This window comes from Pseudophryne corroboree, chromosome 1 (genome assembly GCF_028390025.1).
Source record: "Pseudophryne corroboree isolate aPseCor3 chromosome 1, aPseCor3.hap2, whole genome shotgun sequence".
In the NCBI taxonomy this organism is placed as follows: Eukaryota; Metazoa; Chordata; class Amphibia; order Anura; family Myobatrachidae; genus Pseudophryne; species Pseudophryne corroboree.
The window spans coordinates 1035395667-1035423361 of NC_086444.1; the positions used below are offsets into that span (position 1 = coordinate 1035395667).

At 44.4% G+C, this 27695-nt stretch overlaps 1 protein-coding gene across 25 annotated transcripts in view; it reads right to left on the bottom strand.

Moving 5' to 3' along the window:
• Positions 1 to 27695, bottom strand: part of SORBS2 (sorbin and SH3 domain containing 2) — a 532357-nt gene that overhangs the window by 227789 nt on the left and 276873 nt on the right. For 19 of the 25 annotated variants that reach the window (XM_063920786.1, XM_063920770.1, XM_063920784.1 and 16 more), the window contains 4 exons: positions 20990 to 21039; positions 11838 to 11930; positions 9628 to 9654; positions 9326 to 9453 (listed from right to left, as the gene is read on the bottom strand). In XM_063920786.1, coding sequence (XP_063776856.1) covers positions 9326 to 9453; positions 9628 to 9654; positions 11838 to 11930; positions 20990 to 20999 — 258 coding nt within the window. In that variant the 5' untranslated portion in view covers positions 21000 to 21039. The remainder of the gene's footprint in view (positions 1 to 9325; positions 9454 to 9627; positions 9655 to 11837; positions 11931 to 20989; positions 21040 to 27695) is intronic. The other 6 variants (XM_063920776.1, XM_063920774.1, XM_063920775.1 and 3 more) reach the window with 3 other exon arrangements.

Sequence of the window (27695 nt, forward strand, 5' to 3'; positions counted from 1 at the left end):
TTACTATTAGGTTAGGTTAATGTTCTCTAAATCACAACACTGCATTCCTTTGTCAATGTTAGAGAAGATACTTGAAACTATCAGTAATACCCCATGTCTCTCTGTAGCAGTCTTTTGTCCAGAAACACTAGCAGGGGCCTTTGAAGAGGACAGTGCTGCAGCAGGTCCATGAAATCCTGAATCTTCGGCCTTGGTGTTCGACTTGGAAGCTAGCTCCACAGACAGGGAAGTTGTGTGTTTTTCAATGGTGGGGTTATGGGGCAAGAGGCTGGGTGAATAGTCTAGCCCTGAAGAATTGTGGGCTTTTGTTAGGGTATTAGAATAATTTTTAGCATCTGCAGAGAACTCTTTTAGGATTAGTTTCAAGGTGGAAACTCTACGTTCCCTTGACTCCTGCTTACGCTCCTGGTGAATGACTTTACTGTTCACATGTTCTGATTTTGTGCTAACATTAGAAAATGAAATCTGTGGATTAGTAGTAATTTTCTGCATGCTCATGCTGGACTTAGCAGAACACATGACACTTTCCTTACTGGTACAAGTGGGAACACCTGCCGGGGTTACTATGTGCTCACTTATCTCACCCTGCTGGTAATTAGCCGATGACCTATGAAAACTTTCTTTTCTACGGGGAGGAAGGGGAGCCTGTTGTTAATGTGCAGCCACAGAGCAAAACAAGACATACAAGACAACAACAACAAAAAAAAGAATCATACATTAGCAAATTTAGATTAATGAAAGTATCTGGCAAACAAATGTTTAATGTAATTACTTCATTTACACAATGGGGTCCACTAAGATTTATATCCACATCGTGTGCTTTCCATCTAACGGGGTCCATAAATCTTGCAGCTATTGGGGCTTTTCCCCATTCTACCAACGACTGGGTCGGGGGTGCGGGAAAATCCAACAGGTTGGAAATCCTCAATTCACAGATTACAACCCAAAAATGATCAGAATCAGTGGATCTGGGATTTTTTAACATGCAGTATTTTGCCAATTCCCTGATAGATCACCAATTATCGATGTCCGCCAACCTGGGTCATAATGGGGAATCAAGCCTTAGATTTATGGCCCGCAATAATTAGTCTATTTCTATACTGTGTATATTTATTGTGGACTTACAGCAAATATGGACATTAGATGTTTAACAAACATAAAATTAATGCTTTTCTACAGGTATTTAATAAAAGTATCTCAATACTGATAAAAATCCATAAAATACAACTACCAGTTAGTCTAACATACACAATATTTAACCACATACTGTATACCAAGAATTTCACATGATTACTATACACATTTACATATGCCATAGCAGCACTCATGATATGCAATAGGAGAAAATTAACATGGAAATTGCTTTTAGCACTTTAGTTGGCAGTCAATGGTTAAAAAAAGCTGGAGGTGGTGAGAAACCAAAATCAACATAAGAGGAAACTGGGATATTAATTTGCTAGTTATAATCAAATGAAGCTCTTACTTAATGGCACACTTTTGCAGCTTGGTTACATTAGCGAGTAAGAAACGAGAAAACGCTCTGACAATAACCATAGACAATGGCATTGTTTGGTCCCTACTGTTCAGAGGGACAGCTATAATATAACATTTGGGTCAGAACAAACTGCCAGATAATTGTGCATTTATGTGCCCCTGGGAGAGAGACTCGGGTATCCGCGATGCGTGAACCTGGGTCTCACAGAAGCTGATCCAGATCGCACACAAATTTGTACTCGGCAGCTACCTGCAACTAGCCTTCCTCTCACCCAGGGAAACCCCATATGATGTACTGACTGCCATCCTAGGATGCCCCTTGTAACAATGAGGAAATACCTAGTTCAACATGAAGATGTGAATTCACTTTGAAGATTATGTACTGTGCTGTAGTAAGATTTCCTGCTCTTATGAGTTTTTGCATAAGATGTGTAGTAAAAGCAGCTTCTGACTGCAATGGTGGTCTGGCCATCAAATCATGTTCTGCCTCCACTAGGAACCTCGCTATAAGACAGTTTGCATATTACCATGCTCTGTCATTATGGCTTATTAGCCCATTTTGGCCTGGGTGGGTAGTTTTCTACCCAATTATTCAAAAACATTTTAAGGGATGGCTAATTTTTACACACTTGAGAAAAACCTGGAGGAATTTTTTTAGTTTGATATAATGAAAAAATACTGAAGTGCTGGGTAGAAATCTACCCACCCAGGCCAAAATGGGTTAAGGTAACAACATGATAAATGGTGTCCAGAGATTAACATGCCATTTAATATACAATTATTGTTTAGAGAGAAATCAAAATTATGAATAGTAGACATGTACAGTCTCTAAAAGTTGAAACTTAAATTCAATCCTAGTTTCTGCCCTAGATGTAAATTGATTATTCTCTTGTTTGTCAAAACAGCCAATGGTCTCAACAATATTGACCAATGGATTTAAAATGGTAACAGAAATAAATAATCCATTGGTCAAAGCCACCGATCAATGACTTCAAAATGCACAACAGTAAATCTAGCACAGAGACTCAAGGCAAGTATAAAGCATGCATAAAAGTATAAATTAGGGCCATAACTACGGGTGTACGAGCAGTGCCAACGCAAATGGCCGTGGTGGCGGCAGCAAGGTGCCTGAAACAGCAGCCAGCAGCATTACTGCAGAGCCATACCTTGCAGCGCTGCCTGAAGCTAGTGGCCCCACTCCCTAGGCATGACATCAAAATGTCCCGGGACCAACACAGAGAACACTGCCACCGTGTTACGGCACTGGGTGTAAATGGATCATTTATGGGTCTATGAGTAGAACGCAGGCCACAAGCAGCTGTTCAAAAGATTTTTTCTAGCCCTCAACTGCTCCTAATATACTGTATGACATGGTTTCTGTAAGTTGAAGTTGTCCCCCGAATCTGTTTATAAAGATAGTGGAAAACAATTAGCACTGCTGGAAGAGTAGGCCATCCTGTCACGTTCTACTACCCTTTTACGCAAATCGTATTAATTTGAAGAGTTGATGGGGCAGTGACAACCTACTGTAAATTGTATGATTACGCAACCCGCACTTGCCTCATGGACCTTCCCCTCAAGGAGCAAGTAATGCTTGCTGTTCATGATAAACAGGTTTGAAGAAGAATCATAGAATGCCCACATAAAAAGCTATCGCTGCAACAGCTTGTGATCTTCTTCATCAGGCTACTGTAGTCTAGTAGACTACAGTAACTAGCTCAAGTAAATACGGCAAATTGCTAATTTTATACAAAGTACTTTATGTCCCAATGCTTCAGCTGGTTCCTGGAAATTGTGGCGATATTCTAAAGAACATTGGCTGCTTACATTGGATGTAGGCGATGGCTGCCTACATTGGGTGTAGGCGATGGGTATAAAAGGAGAATCTCTGCATTGAAGAAAAACAACGCTGTACACAGAACCCAGAATAAATATAAAATACAGGCAACACACTCCAAGCCAAAGAGCTTAATCTGTCTCTTCAGGATTCACTAAGACAGCTGTAACTAAGGAATGAACTCTTCAGGGGGCGAGCAGAATGGTAATGACAGGTTATTATGGAGCAGTACTTATGCTTATACTAATATTAAATATAAAGCATTTAAATATTAACTAACCACCTTTGAGGACATTTTGTTGCAGTGCTAAAAATATTGTAAAGCATAGCTTCCAATATTTGAAAATGGGTTTCAGGGAGATTTTGTTACTGAGCTGTTGCATCTAGACAAGTGACACGCAACACTGGCTTGATGGATCTTGGAACACTACAATACCCATAACTACCGGATTTAATTAGGACATACTATTTTTTCATCTCAAATACCATTCTTCAGCAAATGTTAAGTTGTAAAGCCCATAAAATTAAATTAGATTAAATATTTCATCCGACATGAAAAAAAGGCATTTATAGTATAGTTGTCAATAAGGAAAAATAGGGCATTTTCTGGGACAGGGCTTACAAACCTGATATAGACTTAATTATGTGTGTGATGGACCTTTGGTAATTATGCTTAATGCTAGTAATATTGTTTTGCATATAATGTTAAAGAAATACCAGCTGAACCAAAATAGAAGCAACACACAACTAAACATTATAAAACAGCTCAGTCTCTTAAAGTTAAAAATGTTAACAAAATATTATCCAAGGATGCGTTGCAGCTACCTCGAGAACAAGAGGTGATATGAGCTTAGTTACTATGCCTTAGCAATAACTTAGATTTTCTATCACCTTTTATCACAGTTTAATCACAATTTAGCAAGAAAAGAATGTTGGGGCAGCCGAGTGATACTCCGCTCCCTGGCGATCCTGGCAGGCAACAGTAAGAGGAGTCGGGGTTGGGTATATTTTTTTGACATTCATCATATCAACACTGATGAAATGTTGACATGATTAGAATGCAGGCAAAACAGTACGTCCGAGCGCAGCACTTTAATGACCAAGTAGCTGATCCCTAGGAGCTCTGACAGTGTCTTCCCTATTAGCCTAACCCTCTCCCTAGTGTATAACCCTAATCCTCAACATCCTACAGAATGTCAACATTTGACATGTTGACACCTCAACAATGTTGACATAACTGTTGGCACTGTGGTGGCAGCATTATGATTATAGACAGTGTGGTGACTGTATCCACAGAAGACTTACTGTATAGCCAGCCAGTTTTCAGTGGACTGGGGTCATCAACGTCCAGTTACACTTTAATTGTTAAAAATAAATTAAAACAAGTTAAAAAAAAAAACACAGGAAGTAAAAATAGGAAGAAATAAAAACCCACGGTATTAGATTAAAAAAATTGTTTTTATTATAATAACAAAGCAGGTTTTTCAGTACCAATTCTCAGCTATTGCTATGGGGGGACAGCAGCTCCAGTACTACTATGGACCATGGTAAATAAGCTCCCCCATGCTTTGCATGTAGAAGCCTTTGCCCTGGCTATAGCTTTTGGCAGCAGAGTGTTTCGTAAATCGGTAGAAGCCCTAAACCTGGCAAAATCTGTAACAGAGAAATGCATTTTTTCGCTCAGTAAAAAAAAAAAAAAAAAAAGAAGAGGCTGTAGAGTCAGAAATATATCCAATATAATAAAAGGCTGTTTAATATGTATTTTTTATATTTTGGTAGAGACATTTTCAATGACAAATGAAAAAAAAAAAAAAGACGTTTATAAATCTAGAACTGTAGTCTGCAATGTATACATGTCTATAAGAAGTTACAGGTTTAGGAGGATATCTGGGCTCTCATCAGAACTCCAAATATTAGACTGTATTTGTGTATAAAAATAGTTGTTGTTTTTTTCTACTGTTAATGGCACAATGATCTGTTATGAATTTTAACTTCTTTAAAACTGGTAAAATTGATTATATGTAATAAGGTAAATTCTACTACAGTCATAATATAATTATATGTTCACAGCAGACTGATGAGGACTTAAATGGTTTAATTGTAGCTTTCAATATGAAATAATAATAGGAGTCTCACAAAAAAATGGATAACACTACTAACAGAGGCCACACAGCTCCAGATGGCCCAGTCGAATATTTAGGGGGCACGTCAATTCACCTGAAAATAATAGTTAGTGTAAAGAAGGTGGAACATCCAATAAACCATATTAATTAGATATTTCAGGCTTATTTAAATATAATCTATTTAGATGTGGAATGAAGTAACATGAAAATGCCTTTTGGTGATTATTAGCGTAAACACTGGGAAAGCAGACCTTGATATCATTAGTAACATTTAATTTCAATCTGATTTCATATGTCAACATTTTGTTAGTGTCGACACATAATGCTGACAAGTAAATCCTGTCAACATTGTCCATGTCAACATACTGACCAAGGCAGTCGAGGTCTCCAACAGGCCCTGGTACTTGGGTAGAGGCATGGGCAATCAAACTGGCTTCATGCTCGGTACACGGAGGGCTCCAGGAAGGGAGCGGTGGTAATGGGGCCCAGCAGCGCAGCGGCACAGTAGGCAGTGAGAGAGGAGACTGCTTCTGCTCAGCGGCAGCAGTCTCTTCTCTCTCACTGCTCGATGTGCTGCTATACAGACATGGACTCTGCATTAGGGGGCAGAGAGGAGAACTGTTACTGTTGGGGACAATCAGTACTGGGCTCCTCCATCTGGCTTGAGTAAGGATGGGGAAATTTACTAAAGCTTTTAAATTGATAAGTGATGTTGCCCATAGCAATCAATCAGATTCGGTCTATAATTTTCCAGGATGCAATAAAGAAAGGAAAGCCAAAAAATGATCGGGTGCAATGGGCAACATCACCACTTTTAATTTTTAGAAGCTTTAGTAAATTTATCCCGTAGTACGTGCTTCTCCCCCCTCAACTTCCCTGATACTGACTACCACTGATCTTTAATAAAGACTGATGAATTAGACGGTCTCTGTGGTTGCAGACAGGTTGCTGTTGCATACATATACAGGTAATGTCATACCTCCCAACATGACCCTCTCCAGGAGGGACAGAATGCTCTGCTCCTGGACTTCCCTCTTAATTTGTGATTGGCATCACCTATGGTAAAACACCTTTCTTATCCATTAATGTGTTCAAAACAGGTGCCTGCAATCATAAACTAAAGGCCCGTACACACTGGTCGATATATCGGCCGTTCTCTTGAACGGCCGATACATCGCAGGACCGTCGGCCAGTGTGTACGGGCGATACGTCTGTGAACTCCGTCGTTCACAGACGTATCGCGTCGGCTGCGCAGCACAGCCGACGGCCAATATATCTAACGATATATTGGCGCGTCGCTGTGTGTGTACGGGGCGGTCGTCCGACCGCCTGTACAAATGCTGCGGCGGCCGGCGGTGATTGACAGGTGAACTGGGCGGGCGCCCGCCCAGTTCATGACGTCAGTCCCCCGACGGATCGGGCAGTGTGTATGCACAGCACACTGCCCGATCCGTACATAGATATATCTGCAGATCAATTGATCTGCAGATATATCTACTGGTGTGTACTCACCTTGAGAGAAGTCCTGAAGCATAGCATTTTGTCCCTCCTGGAGAGGGTCATGTTGGGAGGTATGCAATGTTGCCTACATACAGTATGCATTTAATATTGCAGACATATATAGGTAAAAGTGCAGGCATATGCAGGTACTGAGATGACGATGATGCTAGTACAAAACATGCAACGTTTACATCTTCTACAATGACACTGTGTCTCATTGCTCACCATCTACAGTACACAGCATGGCCATTCTTTAATTAATTTCAGGTCACCATAATTCATTCACACCTAATACATGTCCACTGTATTATATTTATTTCTTTTTTTAATGTTCACTCTTTAGGGAGTGCATATGGGCAATGTTTAATAGAGTTATGGTGAGTACACAATATACCACAGGTTATCAAACTCGATACTCAGGACCCCAAACCATTCATATTTTCCAGGTCTCCTAACAGAATAACAAGTGAAATAATTAGCTCCACCTGTGGCTCTTTTAAAGTATGTTACTGAGTAATGAATACATCTGTGCACCTGCTAGGTGACCTGGAAACCATGACCTGTTTGGGGTCCTGAGGACAGAGTCTGAGAACCACTGCACTACACAGGTACAATGCTCACTTAGGAAGATACAATGTAGACATCATTACCTGGCCAGCAATAGGTTTTCATATTCACAAGGTAGTTGGTCACACTCAGTGGCGTAAGTTTTTCCCAGTTGCCCGGAGGCAAGAAAAACATTGGTGCCCCCCCCCCCCCTCCTCCCCTATATATCATCCGTGAGCCAATAAGATGCCGTTTTGAGATCCGAGTAAAACTGAACCCGCTCATCTCTAATTCTAACTATATGAAGCTACTACAAAACCATTGTAACTAGGCAGATCTATGTAGGGGTCCAACCACACACTGCATAGATCTGCTCAGTCACTCACAATGCTGATAATTTCTCTGACAATTAATTTGCAAGTGTCATATCCAGGATTAGAACCCACCAACCTATTACACTGGAAGCATGCACCTTACTGATGGAGATATCTGCTCCTGTATAGGAAGTATGAGAATTCTAACTATATGAAGTCACTTGTAATTGTCAGAGAAATAACTTCATATAGTTAGAATTCTCATGCTTCCTTTATAGGAGCAAATAGCTTCATCAGTAAGGTGTCTGCTTCCAGTATATCTATAATATGGTATCCGGACTCCAGGTCGACAACAAAAAGGTCGACACACCTTAGGTCGAAGCCAATTTGTCGACACACCTTAGGTCGACATGGGCAAAATGTCGACATGGACAAAAGGTCGACAGGGACAAGGTCGACATGAGTTTATGTTTTTTTTTCGAACCTTTTCATACTTAACGATCCACGTGGACTACGATTGGAACGGTAATCTGTGCCGAGCGAAGCGAGCCATGCGAGGGGACGCGGTGCACTAATTGGGGTTCCCCGTCACTCTACGAAGAAAACGACACCAAAAAAACATTAAAAACTCATGTCGACCTTTTTCCATGTCGACCTTGTTCCTGTCGACCTTTTGTCCATGTCAACCTTTTGTCCATGTCCACCTAAGGTGTGTCAACCAACTGGCGTCGACCTAAGGTGTGTCGACCTTTTTGTTGTCGACCCTGAGTCCCAGACCCCTATAATAAAGAGGGTGTGATTTGTAAGGTGCAGTGACTAGTGGGGAAGTCGGCTACGGATGAGATACCGGCTGCTGTCAATTAACTTAATTGATTAATGTCGCTGAACACACGGAACAGGAGGAGAGGTGCCCCCCTTCAAAGCAGGAGCCCGGCGGCAGGTGACTCCGTTGCCTCCCAGAGTTCTGCCTCTGGTCACACTGAAGAGTAGGATCAGATATTGGTAATTTATCAGCAATAGAAAAGGTGAAGGGAAGTCTGCCCGTGCATTACTTATTAAAGATCAGCAAAGTGCAGAAACACGAGTCACAGGGGGATTACAATTTACATAATTCTGTCCAACAAAAAATATTGGAAAGCATAACTAGTCCCATGTACTGTATGCAATTTAGGAGGAGGTGACCATTTGCACCACCCACAGATGCGGCCATCTATTCCCACAAACTCATGCGCTACATGGTTTGCACTTGTGCTAATGACCTATATAGTGATTTTGCCTGGATGAGACCACAAACATTTTACATTCAGTGATAGCAGCAATTTCCTAAAGAAGTCGCACAACATCCGAACGGATTTATTATGGTTGGTAAAATATCATTTATACAATTTATACAATGTCCTTTATGTTTAAAGGAAACCTGCACACAATGTATACACAGCATTTGACTCATGTTATTTACATTTAACTTTGCGAATCCCTTTGTACAGAGTAAATAGAGATAACATAATTACCTGAGTAGGAGATTTCTTTTCTTGTAAGTTTGGACGGACACTTCTATAGCCTTTTGCTGCAAGGGAGGAACCACTTGAATCACCATTGAGACCATCTTTCACACAATCATTGTAAGAGCTCCAGATATCTAGAGTCAAACCAGACCAATTTTACAGTGCCATTAACATTACCCCCCATTAAATGTAATGCAATGCAATTATCTGGCCAGCTGCAGTACATCTTCCACTGTGTCTCAGTCCCCAACACTGAAACAAGAATACATTATTATCCGGACTATTTAGTAAAACAAATATCCATGTACCTGAGTCAGGTGAGTGGGATTCCTGTCCTACAAAAACAAAACAAAAATGATTTAAAGTTATGTGTATACAGAATACATACTGTATAAGATGAGTTATAACTGCTTTCCTTAGAACTGATAATCATATAGTTCTACTCACGAGATATTAATTTTTTCCCACATTAGTTCTAGTCCACCTTTTTGGAAGACTCCAGGCTTGTTACCACACTTGTAAGATGTTTTATGCATCTTCTGATCGCCACTTCTAACTTCTACCCCATTCCTCCCACTTTTCCCCTTGAGTAAGCCCGGTGTTCTGCCCCAGCTTTATGGTACACGGCTTCCATCATTACCAATACGGTCATAAACATTTCATACTTCCTTATGCATTTATCTGAATAAACGGTCAAGAAAATTAGATATACAATGGGCAGTATCCTATTATCCACGGTAATTTACTGCAGCAAATTGACCCACTGTGGGCCAAATCCCCAATAAGTGACCATTTTTTCAGCGATCGGTGCCGCAAAAGCACTTAGGTCTGTGGCTTTTCATGGACCCTAGGTATTTTTGTGCATACAGGGTAATTTGGCGTGCGCAACAAATCTGCACCAAATGGATAGCCAGAATTGACCACTGGGCTTTTATCACGCTAACAGCTAAAAACATTTTGGGCATATTACCGTGAGTAATAGGATACGCCCGCTATATGCATTCTATGCCTTGTACATATACAAAATGCCTTGTATATAAGAGCATAGCTACCATAGGTGCAGGAAGTGCAGCTATGGGGTCCACCTTTCCTGTTAAAGTTATATGTGATAAATACATGTTTTCACCATTGGGGCCCTTACAAACTTATACCTTGGGGCCTACAATAAATCTAGTTATGTCGCTGGACCTGCTCATTGTAATGTGGTACAAATGAACTGGAGGGCATTATAATGTTAGATTATATGAACTGGGGCAATATAATGTGGCACAAAATGAAGTGGAGGCCCTGTAGTGTGGCATACAGTAATATAAACTGGGGGTGCTGTCATGTGACATAATATGAACTGAGGCACTGTAATGTGACACAATATGAAATGGAGGCACTATAGTGTGGCATAATATAAACTGTGGGAACTGTAATGTGACATAATATGAACTGGGGACACTGTTATAATGTGAATTGGGGGCATAATGTGTACTGGCAGCCCTACAATGTGACATAATGTGAACTATGGCACTACTATGGTTCATAAAATAAACTAGAGCAATATGTTGCTGCAGTGGTAGAGATCCTTAAAAAAAGTGGTATCTTTGCAGAATACAAGGTAAATTTCACTAAATCAGAATATATGCCGTTCAACTCCCTCTCCCACCATGAGTCATCTTTCTTTTCCTCAACTTTGTTCCCAAAAACAGGTCCTACTTTGAAATACCTCGGTATTAATTTGACTCGCTTACTAGTTTATATCATACTAATTTTACTCAAATGATATCTAAAATTTTACTTATGTTAGACAGCTGGCTCTTACTTTCTTTATCCCTATTAGGGAGTCCTTAAAAGTATATTTCCAAAGATTTATTATCTTATTCAAATGTTACCGATTAGCCTTTGTAGGAAAGATACACTTTTTTTTCTCTGAACTGTTTTCCAGATTCATCTGGTGTGGTGAAAAAAAAAAACTTGCATTGCACTTAAAAAATACTTACCCTCTTCATGTCTGGCTGTCAGCAGGTCTGGGCGGCAGGCGGCGGTATGCTGAATCGCCTCAGACGCTGCCCGGCATAAAAAAAAAGCATTGGCCCAAATCCAGAGATTGAAAGCTCCAATCCCGGGATTCAATTCCGGCCAATTTTAGGCCTAAATCCCGGGATTCCGCTGATCCCAATCCCAGGATTGGCCACCATAGTCATAGGATTCTCTTCTTTAGACCTTTACACCAATAACCCTTTTCCATTCTGCTGCAAGCACCCTCCCACAGCTATGGGCATTCCCTACCTGAATCCACATCACATCACACGAGCAAAGCAAACAGCTTCATCTTAGTCCATAATAAAATGCTTTGACTTTATTATGCCAGCTGTACTGAAAAACACCTTGTGAAACATTAAGTATGAGAATGCTGGAGTTTCCACCAGGCAAAGATGTTGGGTACAGGGGCTTTCTATGCCATTCAGGAATTGTGAAAGCTTCTGACGATTATGTATATTCTTCTCCGTGGTTGGGTTAGTTGCTATACCTGAAGCCAATAGATTTGGAGAACTTTGCGCTCTCTTCACAGCTGTTAGTGTGACAGACATTGCAGCACGTTTGCGAGCACATCCACCGCTATCTGGAAGCACACAAAGTGATATTGATGCAAGCAGAACACAGACACAGCAAGCACATGCAATGCATACCACTGATACAAATGTGGCATTTGTGTAAGAACATGACGATGCAAATAGGTGCACTTGTACATTTTAATAATATGACGTCATAGTTCTATTGGTCTGTTCTACACACTGACTCGTTCTGTGAACGGGTGTAGTATGAGTGGCCGGCGAGCGGGATCCCGGCGGCCTGTATACCGGCGCCGGGATCCCGATCGCCAGCATGCCGGCAGCGTGGCGAGCGCAAGTGAGCCCCTTGAGGTCTCGCTACACGCACCACGCTATTTATTCTCTCTCCAGGGAAATCGTGGACCCCCAAGAGGGAGAAGAGTTGACGGTATGCCGGGTGTCGGGATTCTGGCGCCGGTATACTGAGCGCCTGAATCCAAACAGGTGGCATACTGAATGCCATCCCTGTGTACAAGTCACGGGATATAATCACACATTATATCATAAGCAGAAGATTCCAAAACCGAGGGCTTCCAAAATCCAACTTACCTGGGTTAGGTCAGGTAGGGCACAGTGGGTACTATTCTGTTCTCAGACTCACTCAAGAGATACAGACATAAAAGAAGGGACATGGGCATTATATAATACAAATATGTACAGGTAGGACCCCGTAGGAGTCCATCATTTTGATAATGGAAATGGAATATTACATGTACATTATTCTAGACCTCATACCTGATGGCACTGATTAGGACAAGGTTTATACAACAGTTTTACTGCATCTGACATACAGAAAAAAGGTGATGTTTAGGGACTGAGAAAATGCCATGCAACATGGTAGTGCTGGTTTTATACAGATTGTTCTGTTGCTGCCTGATCGGTTTAGCACGGTGGCAGTGTCACCATTTCCACATCTTTATGGTAAGTATAGATGTGGCGTATTCGGCAGAGAGTACAGGCACCAGTCTGCAGTAGAAAACATTGCTAATACTAAGTTTGCTTCAAATAAATATATGTTTCACATATAAATATAGGTGTACACTTGGTGAATTTAAAATAAAGGGGGGAATTCAATTAACTTGTCCCCGCATCCAGGGGTGTGTGTGTGGGGGGGGCGAGTTGCGATTAAAAAGGTGTGTAATGCCAGCAACAACATCGGAACTCGCCCCCCTCGTGGCTTGGACTCTCACATTTTTGCGGTGAACAAAAATAATTGAGTTTGGGGGTACCAAAAAGTGCAGGGACTAACTGAATTCCCCCTAACATATGCCCCACTGTATCTGTAAAAAGCCATGGATAGGCTGGAGATGGAAGCCCTTAGTCATTGGTAGAAGATTACAGACAAAAAACTGCAGCCATTACACTTTATTCCAAGATGTGTTCCAGCTATTAGTGTTCACATTGCTGCTTTGTATAAAGGAAATTTGTATTGGGAAAAAAAAATAAGAAGAAAACAAAAAAAACAAACCGCTATATGCAATTATAGAAAAAAAAATATATAGGCCAATTAAAAATGACAATAGGAAAGAACATTTTATCACACACATTACATGCCATGGGTGGTAAGCAAAACATGCTGGGAGTTGTAATTTAACAGCTGTCCACTAGCAGTCTGACCTGACTAGTCATATTTGAAGAATCAAATAATTGGACATGTGCATAGATGACCATCAAAGAAACACGCTCTGTTAAATGTGTGTATGTTAGTGTAGTGTATGGTCAAATTCTAAAGCCTGCATGAATTCTTACAAAATGAAGGAAAACAACTTTTATACTGTATGAATGTTGAGAAGGGCCCATACATGGGCAGATCCAGGTCAGGAATAGTGCAAGGTGTGCAGTTTCGATACACACACATAAGAAAATCTCTATATGGCTGGAATTTCTCGCCATCCCAGCCACTACAGCTGACCGATTCCGCTTTGAATTATGAGTCTGCAGTGATTTTGTGCCTATTGCACTATGCAACTTAATTTCAAAATACTACACTGACAACTTACTTGGATCTAAATGGGTCAAAAACCATTGATCCCAAACAATAATATGTTGATTGGATCTGGTAGAAATGGTAGAAGTAAGATGGCTGCAATCTAACAGCATTTGTGATCATTGTCTAACCACACGGACAGTATGCTATAGAACCGACTGTTCGGCCTGAGTACAGAATAGCTGCTTCTACTCAGGCCCTAGGACGCACATGGATCTGCCTACGTATGGGCATCTGTGAAAGGAGAATTATTTTGTCTAAAAATAAAAAATACATTTGTTAAAAGCTTACCACATCTGTTAGAAACAATGTACTTGGAAATTAAATTGTGCTTTAAATTGTACTAATCTATAAAAGTTGTGAAACATTATAACAGAAATGATAACAATACACACAGACAATGCTGGCATTAAAGCAAAATGAAACCCTCCAATGATCGAATAAGACACATTTCCATCCTAGAAGTGACAGGCTTATGAAAATGAGGTTTTATGAATGTTCCCATCACAAATTACATAGCTGGCACGCATTTCCTAACACATAAAATGTGCCTGAAAAACTGGAATCAATTTATTTTACATGTACACTGTTAAAATAAGAATTTACTCACCGGTAATTCTATTTCTCGTAGTCCGTAGTGGATGCTGGGTACTCCGTAAGGACCATGGGGTATAGACGGGCTCCGCAGGAGACTGGGCACTCTTAAAAGAAAGATTAGGTACTATGGCCCTCATTCCGAGTTGATCGGTCGCAAGGCGAATTTAGCAGAGTTACACACGCTAAGCCACCGCCTACTGGGAGTGAATCTTAGCTTCTTAAAATTGCGACCGATGTATTCGCAATATTGCGATTACTAACTACTTAGCAGTTTCAGAGTAGCTTCAGACTTACTCTGCCTGTGCGATCAGTTCAGTGCTTGTCGTTCCTGTTTTGACGTCACAAACACACCCAGCGTTCGCCCAGACACTCCCCCGTTTCCCCGGCCACTCCTGCGTTTTTTCCGGAAACGGTAGCGTTTTTTCCCGCACGCCCATAAAACGGCCTGTTTCCGCCCAGTAACACCCATTTCCTGTCAATCACATTACGATCGCCGGAGCGATGAAAAAGCCGTGAGTAAAAATACTATCTCCATTGTAAAATTACTTGGCGCAGTCGCAGTGCGAATATTGCGCATGCGTACTAAGCGGAATTTCACTGCGATGCGATGAAAAATACCGAGCGATCAACTCGGAATGAGGGCCCATATCTGGTGTGCACTGGCTCCTCCCTCTATGCCCCTCCTCCAGACCTCAGTTAGGGAAACTGTGCCCGGAAGAGCTGACATTACTAGGAAAGGATTTGGAATCCAGGGTAAGACTCATACCAGCCACACCAATCACACCGTACAACTCGTGATAACTATACCCAGTTAACAGTATGAACAATAACCGAGCCTCTCTCAACAGATGGCTCATACAATAACCCTTTAGTTAAGCAATAACTATATACATGTATTGCAGAGAGTCCGCACTTGGGACGGGCTCCCAGCATCCACTACGGACTACGAGAAATAGAATTACCGGTGAGTAAATTCTTATTTTCTCTGACGTCCTAGTGGATGCTGGGTACTCCGTAAGGACCATGGGGATTATACCAAAGCTCCCAAACGGGCGGGAGAGTGCGGATAACTCTGCAGCACCGAATGAGCAAACTCAAGGTCCTCCTCAGCCAGGGTATCAAACTTGTAGAATTTTGCAAAAGTGTTTGAACCCGACCAAGTAGCAGCTCGGCAAAGTTGTAAAGCCGAGACCCCTCGGGCAGCCGCCCAAGAAGAGCCCACCTTCCTCGTGGAATGGGCTTTTACTAATTTAGGATGCGGCAGTCCAGCCGCAGAATGTGCAAGCTGAATCGTGCTACAGATCCAGCGAGCAATAGTCTGCTTTTAAGCAGGAGCACCCAGCTTGTTGGGTGCATGCAGGATAAATAGCGAGTCAGTTTTTCTGACTCTAGCCGTCCTGGAAACAAAGTTTCAGGGCCCGGACTACGTCCAGCAACTTGGAATCCTCCAAGTCCCTAGTAGCCGCAGGCACCACAATAGGTTGGTTCAAATGAAACGATGATACCACCTTAGGGAGAAATTGGGGACGAGTCCTCCATTCTGCCCTTTCCATATGGAAGATCAGATATGGGCTTTTACATGACAAAGCCGCCAATTCTGACACACGCCTAGTCCAAGCTAAGGCCAAAAGCATGACCACTTTCCACGTGAGACATTTTAGCTCCACGGTCTTAAGTGGCTCAAACCAGTGGGATTTTAGGAATCCAACACACGTTAAAATCCCAAGGTGCCACTGGAAGCACAAAAGGGGCTGAATATGTAGCACCCCTGTAACAACGTCCAAACTTCAGGCAGTGAAGCCAGTTCTTTTTGAGAGAAAAAGGGATAGGGCCGAAATCTTGGCCTTTATGGATCCTAATTTTAGGCCCATAGTCACTCCTGACTGTAGGAAGTGCAGGAATCGACCCCCCTGGAATTCCTCTGTAGGGCCTTCCCGGCCACACACCAAGCAACCTATTTTCGCCATATACAGTTAAAAAGTCTTGCTGTCACGTCTTTCCTAGCCTTTATCAGCGTAGGAATAACTGCATCCGGAATGCCCTTTTCCGCTAGGATCCGGCGTTCAACCGCCATGCCGTCCAACGCAGCCGCGGTAAGTCTTGGATCAGACAGGGTCCCTGTTGCAACATGTCCTGACTGAGAGGCAGAGGCCATGGGTCCTCTGAGAGCATTTCTTGCAGTTCCGGGTACCGAGTCCTTCTTGGCCAATCCGGAGCAAAGAATATTGTTCACACTCCTCCGTTTATTACAATTCTCAGCCCTTGGGTCTGAGAGGAAGAGGAGGGAATATATAGACCGACTGGAACACCCACGGTGTTACTAGTGCGACCACAGCTATCGCCTGAGAGTCCCTTGACCCAGCGTAAAACCTTTTTTATCTTTTTATTGAGGTGGGACGCCATGTAGTCCACCTGACGCAGTTTCCATCAATTTGCAAAACTGCGTGAAGACTTCCTGATGAAGTCACCACTTTCCCGGGTGGAGGTCGTGTCCACTCCCGGAATGAACACTGCTGACAGTGCGCTTACTTGATTCTCCGCCCAGCGAAGAATTCTGGTGGCTTCTACCCTCGCCACCCTGCTCCTTGTGCCGCCCTGGCGGTTTACATGAGCCCCTGCGGTCTGACTGGATCAGGACCGGTTTGTCGCGAAGTAGGAACTCCGCTTGACTTAGGGCGTTGTATATGGCCCTTAGTTCCAGGATATTGATGTGAAGGCAAGTCTGTTGGCTTGACCACAAACCTTGGAATTTTCTTCCCTGTGTAACTGCCCCCCACCCTCGGAGGCTTGCATCCGTGGTCACCAGGACCCAGTCCTGAATGCCGAATCTGCGGCCCTCGAGAAGGTGAGCACTCCGCAGCCACCACAGGAGAGACACCCTGGCCCTGGGGGATAGGGTGATTAACCGATGCATCTTAAGATGTGATCCGGACCACTTGTCCAGTAAGTTCCATTGTCCTTGCATGGAACCAGCGAAGGGGATGGCCTCGTATGATGCCATCATCCTTCCCAGGACTCGAGTGCAGTGATGCACTGACACCTGTTTTGGTTTTCAATGGATTCCTGACCAGTGTCATGAGCTCCTGAGCTCTCTCTATCGGGAGATAAACCCTCTTCTGGTCTGTGTCTAGGATCATGCCTAGGCGAGGCAGATGAGCTGTAGGAACCAACTGCGACTTCGGAATATATAGAATCCAGTCGTGTTGCCGTTTCACTTCCAGAGAAGGTGATACGCTGTCCAGCAACTGCTCTCTTGATCTCGCTTTTATGAGGAGATCATCCAAGTATGTGATAATAGTGACACCTTGCTTCCGCAGGAGCACCATCATATCCGCCATTACCTTGGTGAAATTGGTAATGACAATCCCGTACCGCAATTCTAGGGTACGCCTGATGAGGTGGATAAATGGGGACACGAAGGTATGCATCCCTTATGTCCCGATTCATTTCAGGCTTGCAATGACCGCTCTTAGCGATTCCATCTTGAACCTGAACCTTTTCAGGTATATGTTCAGGGATTTTAATACAATATGGGTCTAACCGAACCGTCTGGTTTCGGAATTATAACATGGTCGAATAATAACACCCTCTTGTTGAAGGAGGGGACCCTTGACCACCACCTGTTGAAGATACAATTTACGAATTGCAGTTAACACTGGCTCCCTCTCTTGGGTGGAAGCCCGCCGGGTCCTCGGTGAGGGGGCATCTTCTCACAGTCCAGCCTGTATCCCTGCGATACAATTTCTATTGCCCAGGGATCCAACAGGGAGTGAACCCACTTGTGGCTGAACTTACTAAGGCGTGTCCCCACCGGGCCTAGCTCCGCCTGTGGAGCCCCAGCGACATGCGGCGGATTTTTGTAGAGGCCGGGGAGGACTTCTGTTCCTGGGGACTAGCTGTGTTGTACAGCTTCTTTCCTCTGCCCCCGGCTCTGATAAGAAAGGACGCACCTCAGACTTTCTTGTTTCTTTATTCGAAAAGCTGCATTTAATAATGTCGTGCTTTCCTAGGCTGTGCAGGAATATAAGGCAAAATATCAGAATTACCAGCTATAGCTGTGGAGACCAGGCCCGAGAACCTTTCTCCACACAATTCTCAGCCTTCCATATGCCTCTTAAGTCGGCATCATCTGTCCAATGTATAGTCTACAGGACACGTCAAGCAGAAATCGACATAGCTTTTGTCTCTAGGACCCAGTATACTCATGTCCCTTTGGGCATGCTTTATAATTATATATCTATCTATCACTTAAGACAGCATCTTAAAATATTTATATGCATACTAGGGTCTCAATCTCTGCTGATAAGGTACCTGTCCACGCTGCCGCAGCGCTATAAACCCATGCCGACACAATCGCCGGTCTGGGTAGTATACTAGAATGTGCACACTATCTGCAGGATCCCTGAGAATAGCTAGTGCAAACAGGACACCCAAGGGGAAGATTCTCAACACATCCTGGCCCTAGTGGGGAAAGGATACAGCCTGAGAATTCTCTTGTGGGAAGCTGCCGTCTCTTGTCTGGAGATTCCCGCTCTTTTTCCTCATTAGAGGAGGGAAATTTACCTCAGCATTCTTCCCCTTAACATGTGTACTCTCGTGTCAGGGACAGATGAGTCATCAGTGATATGCAAATCATCTTTTATTCCAATAATCATATATTGAATATCTTTTAGCCCTCTTGGCTGTAACTTTGCATTATCGTAGTCGTCAGTGGAGTTAAACTCCGTGTCGATACTTTGTTATTTTGGATAGTGAACATAGAGAGACTCTGAAGGACTCTGTGACATAGGGACAGACCAGGGTAGATTTCCTTTCTGTTCCCTAACCTTTTGTACAATAATTTTACCTCAGCACTTACACATATCCAAACAGGTGTCGGCGTTGTCGACGGAGACACCCTCCCACACACATATCCGCTCTATCACCTCCTTAGAGGAGCCTTTTACCTCAGACATGTCGACACACGCGTACCGACACACCACACACACAGGGGATGCTCTATTTGAAGACAGTTCCCCCACCAGGCCCTTTGGAGAGACAGAGAGAGAGTATGCCAGCACACACCAGAGCGCTATATAATACAGGGATGTACACTATACTGAGTGATTTTTCCCCTATAGCAGCTTATATACACAGTTTTGCGCCTAAATTTATGTGCCCCCCCCTCTTTTTTACCCTTTGTGTACCAGGATACTGCAGGGGAGAGCCTGGGGAGCTTCCTTCCAGCTGAGCTGTGAAGAGAAAATGGCGCCGGTGTGCTGAGGAAGAAGGCCCGGCCCCCTCAGCGGCGGGCTTCTGTCCTTTTATGTACTTTAATGGCGGGGGTTAATGCACATATACAGTTTATCAGACTGTATTATGTGCTTTTCGCCAAGTAAGGTAATCTAATTGCTGCCCAGGGCGCCCCCCAGCGCCCTGCACCCATCAGTGACCGGAGTGTGTGGTGTGCAATGGCGCACAGCTGCAGTGCTGTGCGCTACCTTAATGAAGACCGGAGTCTTCAGCCGCCGATTTTCAACTTCTCTTCGTTCTTCTGGCTCTGCAAGGGGGGCGACGGCGCGGCTCCGGGACCGGACGACCGAGGACTGGGCCTGTGTTCGATCCCTCTGGAGCTAATGGTGTCCAGTAGCCTTAGAAGCCCAAGCTAGCTGCAAGCAGGTAGGTTCGCTTCTCTCCCCTCAGTCTCACGTAGCAGTGAGTCTGTTGCCAGCAGATCTCACTGAAAATAAAAAACCTAACAAATACTTTCTTTTCTAGGAAGCTCAGGAGAGCCCCTAGGGTGCATCCAGCTCTGGCCGGGCACAGATACTAACTGAGGTCTGTAGAAGGGGCATAGAGGGAGGAGCCAGTGCACACCAGATATAGTACCTAATCTTTCTTTTAAGAGTGCCCAGTCTCCTGCGGACCCCGTCTATACCCCATGGTCCTTACGGAGTACCCAGCATCCACTAGGACGTCAGAGAAATAATGCTTTTAAAAATCTGATATTCAGTATTTTGATGAGCTTTAATTATGTGGTTAAAGGGAACAGTAAGGTCCATGTATAATGTATTGGCAACCTGTGGCTCTCAGATTGGATTAGCGCTAATGGATCCAGAACATCTTGAGAACCCCATGTTGCCTATAGCCTGGTTTATAATGTACCAGAGACCTGTGGGTATGCAGTTATATTATCTACGTACCATTTGTCATTTGTTAATAACGACTGTCATCATGTGTTTCATCAGCATGCGCACAGCGTCTATTCACAGGAAGCAGAAGGGAGGAGGGCATGCCAGCAGCTCGGAGAGCGCTGGGCATGCCCCCTCAGTGCCGAAAACAGGAGGCGTGGCAAGCGGTCGCAGAATTGCCACAAAGCCACGCCGCCTTTTACAGAGGCCACGCCCCCTTCCGAGCAGGCGCGTAAAGGTCCCTCTTTCAAAAAGGTAAATGTTGGGAGGTATGTGTCATGAATACATGCTATTTGCGCTTGCTAATAAGTCATACCTGTATTCATCTTGACTTCGCAGATTTAAATGAAAAGGACTTCAGTTTGGCTGTGGGAAAAGAAAAAATTCAATGAGTGAAACATTTGTAAAATAAGAATTTACTTACCGATAATTCTATTTCTCGGAGTCCGTAGTGGATGCTGGGGTTCCTGAAAGGACCATGGGGAATAGCGGCTCCGCAGGAGACAGGGCACAAAAGTAAAGCTTTTACAGGTCAGGTGGTGTGTACTGGCTCCTCCCCCTATGACCCTCCTCCAGACTCCAGTTAGGTACTGTGCCCGGACGAGCGTACACAATAAGGGAGGATATTGAATCCCGGGTAAGACTCATACCAGCCACACCAATCACACCGTACAACTTGTGATCTAAACCCAGTTAACAGTATGATAACAGAGGAGCCTCTGAAAGATGGCTTCCTAAACAATAACCCGAATTAGTTAACAATAACTATGTACAAGTATTGCAGATAATCCGCACTTGGGATGGGCGCCCAGCATCCACTACGGACTCCGAGAAATAGAATTATCGGTAAGTAAATTCTTATTTTCTCTATCGTCCTAAGTGGATGCTGGGGTTCCTGAAAGGACCATGGGGATTATACCAAAGCTCCCAAACGGGCGGGAGAGTGCGGATGACTCTGCAGCACCGAATGAGAGAACTCCAGGTCCTCCTTTGCCAGGGTATCAAATTTGTAAAAATTTACAAACGTGTTCTCCCCTGACCACGTAGCTGCTCGGCAGAGTTGTAATGCCGAGACCCCTCGGGCAGCCGCCCAAGATGAGCCCACCTTCCTTGCGGAATGGGCCTTAACAGATTTAGGCTGTGGCAGGCCTGCCACAGAATGTACAAGTTGAATTTTGTTACAAATCCAACGAGCAATCGACTGCTTAGAAGCAGGTGCACCCAACTTGTTGGGTGCATACAGTATAAACAGCGAGTCAGATTTTCTGACTCCAGCCGTCCTTTAAATGTATATTTTTAAGGCTCTGACAACGTCCAACAACTTGGAGTCCTTCAAGTCGTCTGTAGCCGCAGGCACTACAATAGGCTGGTTCAGGTGAAACGCTGATACCACCTTAGGGAGAAAATGCGGACGCGTCCGCAGCTCTGTCCTATGTCGAATGGAAAATTAAATAAGGGCTTTTATAAGACAAAGCCGCCAGTTCAGATACTCTCCCGGCCGAAGCCAGGGCCAGTAACATAGTCACTTTCCATGTGAGATATTTCAAATCCACATTCTTTAGTGGTTCAAACCAATTGGATTTGAGGAAATCTAAAACTACATTTAGATCCCACGGTGCCACCTTAGGCACCACAGGAGGCTGTATATGCAGTACTCCTTTGATAAAAATCTGGACCTCAGGGACTGAGGCCAATTCTTTTTGGAAGAATATTGATAGGGCCGAAATTTGAACCTTAATAGATCCCAATTTGAGACCCATAGACAATCCTGATTGCAGGAAATGTAGGAAAACGACCTAGTTGAAATTCCTCCATCGGAGCACTCCGCTGCTCGCACCACGCAACATATTTTCGCCAAATACGGCGATAATGCTTCGCGGTGACTTCCTTCCTTGCCTTTATCAAGGTAGGAATGACTTCTTCTGGAATGCCTTTTCCTTTTAGGATCTGGCATTCAAACGCCATGCCGTCAAACGCAGCCGCGGTAAGTCTTGAAAAAGACAAGGACCCTGCTGAAGCAGGTCCCTTCTCAGAAGTAGAGGCCACGGATCGTCCGTGACCATCTCTTGAAGTTCCGGGTACCAAGTCCTTCTTGGCCAATCCGGAGCCACTAGTCTTACTCCTCTTTGCCGTATAATCCTCAAAACCTTTGGTATGAGAGGCAGAGGAGGAAACACCTATACCGACTGGTACACCCAATGTGTTACCAGCGCGTCCACAGCTATTGCCTGCGGATCTCTTGACCTGGCGCAATACCTGTCCAGTGTCTTGTTGAGGCGAGACGCCATCATGTCCACCATTGGTTTTACCCAACGGTTGAATAGCATGTGGAAAACTTCTGGATGAAGTCCCCACTCTCCCGGGTGAAGGTCGTGTCTGCTGAGGAAGTCTGCTTCCCAGTTGTCCACGCCCGGGATGAATACTGCTGACAGTGCTATCACGTGATTCTCCGCCCAGCGAAGGATCCTGGCAGCTTCTGCCATTGCCCTCCTGCTTCTTGTGCCGCCCTGTCTGTTTACATGGGCGACTGCCGTGATGTTGTCCGACTGGATCAACACCGGTCTTCCTTGAAGCAGAGGTTTCGCCTGGCTTAGAGCATTGTAGATTGCTCTTAGTTCCAGAATGCTTATGTGAAGAGACGTTTTCAGGCTCGACCACACTCCCTGGAAATTTCTTCCCTGTGTGACTGCTCCCCAGCCTCTCAGGCTGGCATCCGTGGTCACCAGGATCCAATCCTGCATGCCGAATCTGCGGCCCTCCAATAGATGAGCCTCCTGCAACCACCACAGAAAGGATACCCTTGTCCTCGGCGACAGGGTTATCCGCAGGTGCATCTGAAGATGCGACCCTGACCATTTGTCCAACAGATCCCTTTGCATGGAATCTGCCGAAAGGGATTGCTTCGTAAGAAGCTACCATTTTTTCCCAGGACTCTTGTGCATTGATGTACAGACACCTTTCCTGGTTTTAGGAGGTTCCTGACCAGGTCAGATAACTCCTTGGCTTTTTCTTCGGGAAGAAAAACCTTTTTCTGAACTGTGTCCAGAATCATCCCCAGGAACAGCAGACGAGTTGTCGGCAATAATTGGGATTTTGGAATATTCAGAATCCATCCGTGCTGCTTTAGCACCTCTTGAGATAGTGCTAAACCCATCTCTAGCTGTTCTCTGGACCTTGCCCTTATTAGGAGATCGTCCAAGTATGGGATAATTAATACGCCTTTTCTTCGAAGAAGAAATATTATCTCGGCCATTACCTTTGTAAAGACCCGAGATGCCGTGGACAAACCAAACGGCAGCGTCTGAAACTGATAGTGACAGTTTTGTACAACGAACCTGAGGTACCCCTGGTGTGAGGGGTAATTGGAACGTGGAGATACGCATCCTTGATGTCCAAGGATACCATAAAGTCCCCTTCTTCCAGGTTCGCTATCACTGCTCTGAGTGACTCCATCTTGAACTTGAACTTCTTTATGTACAGGTTCAAGGACTTCAGATTTAGAATAGGCCTTACCGAGCCATCCGGCTTCGGTACCACAAAAAGAGTGGAATAATACCCCTTCCCTTGTTGTAGAAGAGGTACCTTGACTATCACCTGCTGAGAATACAGCTTGTGAATGGCTTCCAAAACCGTCTCCCTTTCTGAGAGGGACGTTGGTAAAGCAGACTTCAGGAAACGGCGAGGTGGCTCTGTCTCTAATTTCAACCTGTACCCCTGAGATATTATCTGCAGGATCCAGGGATTTACCTGCGAGTGAACCCACTGCGCACTGTAATTCTTGAGACGACCGCCTACCGCCCCCGAGTCCGCTTGCGAAGCCCCAGCGTCATGCTGAGGCTTTTGTAGAAGCCGGGGAGGGCTTCTGTTCCTGGGAAGGAGCTGCCTGTTGCTGTCTCTTCCCTCGTCCTCTGCCTCGTGGCAGATATGAATAGCCCTTTGCTCTCTTATTTTTAAAGGAACGAAAGGGCTGCGGTTGAAAGGTCGGTGCCTTTTTCTGTTGGGGAGTGACTTGAGGTAGAAAGGTGGATTTCCCGGCCGTAGCCGTGGCCACCAAATCCGATAGACCGACCCCAAATAACTACTCTACGCATCGCCTGTCCACTGTCGTGTCCATAAAGCTCTTCTGGCCGAAATGGACATAGCACTTACCCGTGATGCCAGTGTGCAGATATCTCTCTGTGCATCACGCATATAAAGAAATGCATCCTTTATTTGTTCTAACGACAGTAAAATATTGTCCCTGTCCAGGGTATCAATATTTTCGATCAGGGACTCTGACCAAACTACCCCAGCACTGCACATCCAGGCAGTCGCAATATCTGGTCGTAGTATAACACCTGCATGTGTGTATATACCTTTTTGGATATTTTCCATCCTCCTATCTGATGGATCTTTAAGTGCGGCCGTCTCAGGAGAGGGTAACGCCACTTGTTTTGATAAGCGTGTTAGCGCTTTGTCCACCCTAGGAGGTGTTTCCCAGCGCTCCCTAACCTCTGGCGGGAAAGGGTATAAAGCCAATAACTTCTTTGAAATTAGCAGTTTTTTTATCGGGGCACCCCACGCTTCATCACACACGTCATTTAATTCTTCTGATTCGGTAAAAACTACTGGTAGTTTTTTCACACCCCACATAATACCCTGTTTAGTGGTACCTGTAGTATCAGCTAAAAGCAACATCTCCTTTATTGCCAAAATCATATAACGTGTGGCCCTACTGGAAAATACGGTTAATTCGTCACCTTCACCACCGGAATCAGTGCCTGTGTCTGGGTCTGTGTCGACCGACTGAGGCAAGGGGCGTTTTACAGCCCCTGACGGTATTTGAGGCGCCTGGACAGGCACTAATTGAGTGTCCGGCCACCTCATGTCGGCAAACGACTGCTTAAGCGAGTTGACGCTATCCCGTAATTCCACAAATAAAGGCATCCATTCTGGTGTCGACCCCCTAGGAGGTGACATCCTCATATTTGGCAATTGCTCCGCCTCCACACCAATAACGTCCTCATACATGTCGACACACACGTACCGACACACAGCAGACACACAGGGAATGCTCTATACGAAGACAGGACCCACTAGCCCTTTGGGGAGACAGAGGGAGAGTCTGCCAGCACACACCAAAAAGCGCTATATATGACAGGGATAGCCTTATGATTAAGTGCTCCCTTATAGCTGCTTTTATATTAATATATTGCCATTTATTTTGCCCCCCCTCTCTGTTATACCCTGTTTCTGTAGTGCAGTGCAGGGGAGAGACCTGGGAGCCTTCCTGACCAGCGGAGCTGTGACAGAAAATGGCGCCGTGTGCTGAGGAGATAGGCCCCGCCCCTTTTTCGGCGGGCTCGTCTCCCGCTATTTAGTACATTTAGGCAGGGGTAAATATCTCCATATAGCCTCTGGGGCTATATGTGAGGTATTTTTAGCCTTTTTAAAGGTTTTCATTTGCCTCCCAGGGCGCCCCCCCCCAGCGCCCTGCACCCTCAGTGACTGCCGTGTGAAGTGTGCTGAGAGGAAAATGGCGCACAGCTGCAGTGCTGTGCGCTACCTTAAGAAGACTGCAGGAGTCTTCAGCCGCCGATTCTGGACCTCTTCTTGCTTCAGCATCTGTGAGGGGGCCGGCGGCGTGGCTCCGGTGACCATCCAGGCTGTACCTGTGATCGTCCCTCTGGAGCTTCATGTCCAGTAGCCAAGAAGCCAATCCATCCTGCACGCAGGTGAGTTCACTTCTTCTCCCCTCTGTCCCTCGTTGCAGTGATCCTGTTGCCAGCAGGAATCACTGTAAAATAAAAAACCTAAGCTAAACTCTCTAAGCAGCTCTTTATGAGAGCCACCTAGAATTGCACCCTTCTCGTCCGGGCACAAAAATCTAACTAGAGTCTGGAGGAGGGTCATAGGGGGAGGAGCCAGTACACACCACCTGACCTGTAAAAGCTTTACTTTTGTGCCCTGTCTCCTGCGGAGCCGCTATTCCCCATGGTCCTTTCAGGAACCCCAGCATCCACTTAGGACGATAGAGAAATTATGTTTATGAGCTCTAAGATGTAGTAGATTTTACACTGCATATTATTCACCATTACTCTTACATCATGTTCCGTTTTATACATGGAATAAAATGCTCCGTAGACATATTGCTTACACTAAATATTGTACTAGAGTTGTTCTTATATCTGATAAAACTACAGTACTGACACCATACACATTTATGGCAAACTGAATACCCATCATTATTTCTAAGGTTTGGTTTTCATGGAAATGAATGAAGGGGCTGATGACAGTAACACTGGATGTTAGGGTTCATATAGCGTCCAAAGTCAGATCTGCGCATGATTTGTATTGGTAGATAATATATTGGGGTCTCTTTCATCATACAGAAGTTAATTTTATACACAATATGTATTTTGATGAGCATAAGGCTGTTCTAATCTATTAGACTTCCATATAATGGGGCGTGTGGATTAGTAAAGGATCTAAAACAGCCCCCATCTGAACTCCCCAGAATCTTAGCAAACCCCTAAGAATGAGACATTCCTCTATTAAACAGATAGTCAATTCACTTTCTGATTCTTTGACAATGTGCAAGTGCAAGACACCGGAAATGTAGCCAATATCAGATAAAGAGTTTTATTAAAAGTCCCCTCATACCCCTTTCAGACATAAGACCTGGGAAATACATGGGTACGTCCCAGGCCTATCAAAACAGAGAATTTCCCGAGTCTCACTCTGAGTCCCCCATTCACACTACACCAAAAACCAGAGACATTCCCAGGTTGGATGCATTCACACTGAACCCGGGTCTGCCCAGGAAGTGTATTTAATGGGGACGCTTTTGTGTATGTTATTCAGCCTTACCTTAGCAAATTTGTGGTTTTATTTATTTAAATACATTTTGCCTTAAAGTTGAGCTACTTACTAGGTCATTCTTTTTTCTTACCAAGGTGCTCCCACTCACATCCCCCTCCCACACCCAGCTATCAGCCAGTATTTTAGATCTGCCCTTCTTGTGTGTGAGCTTCCTGTAAGTA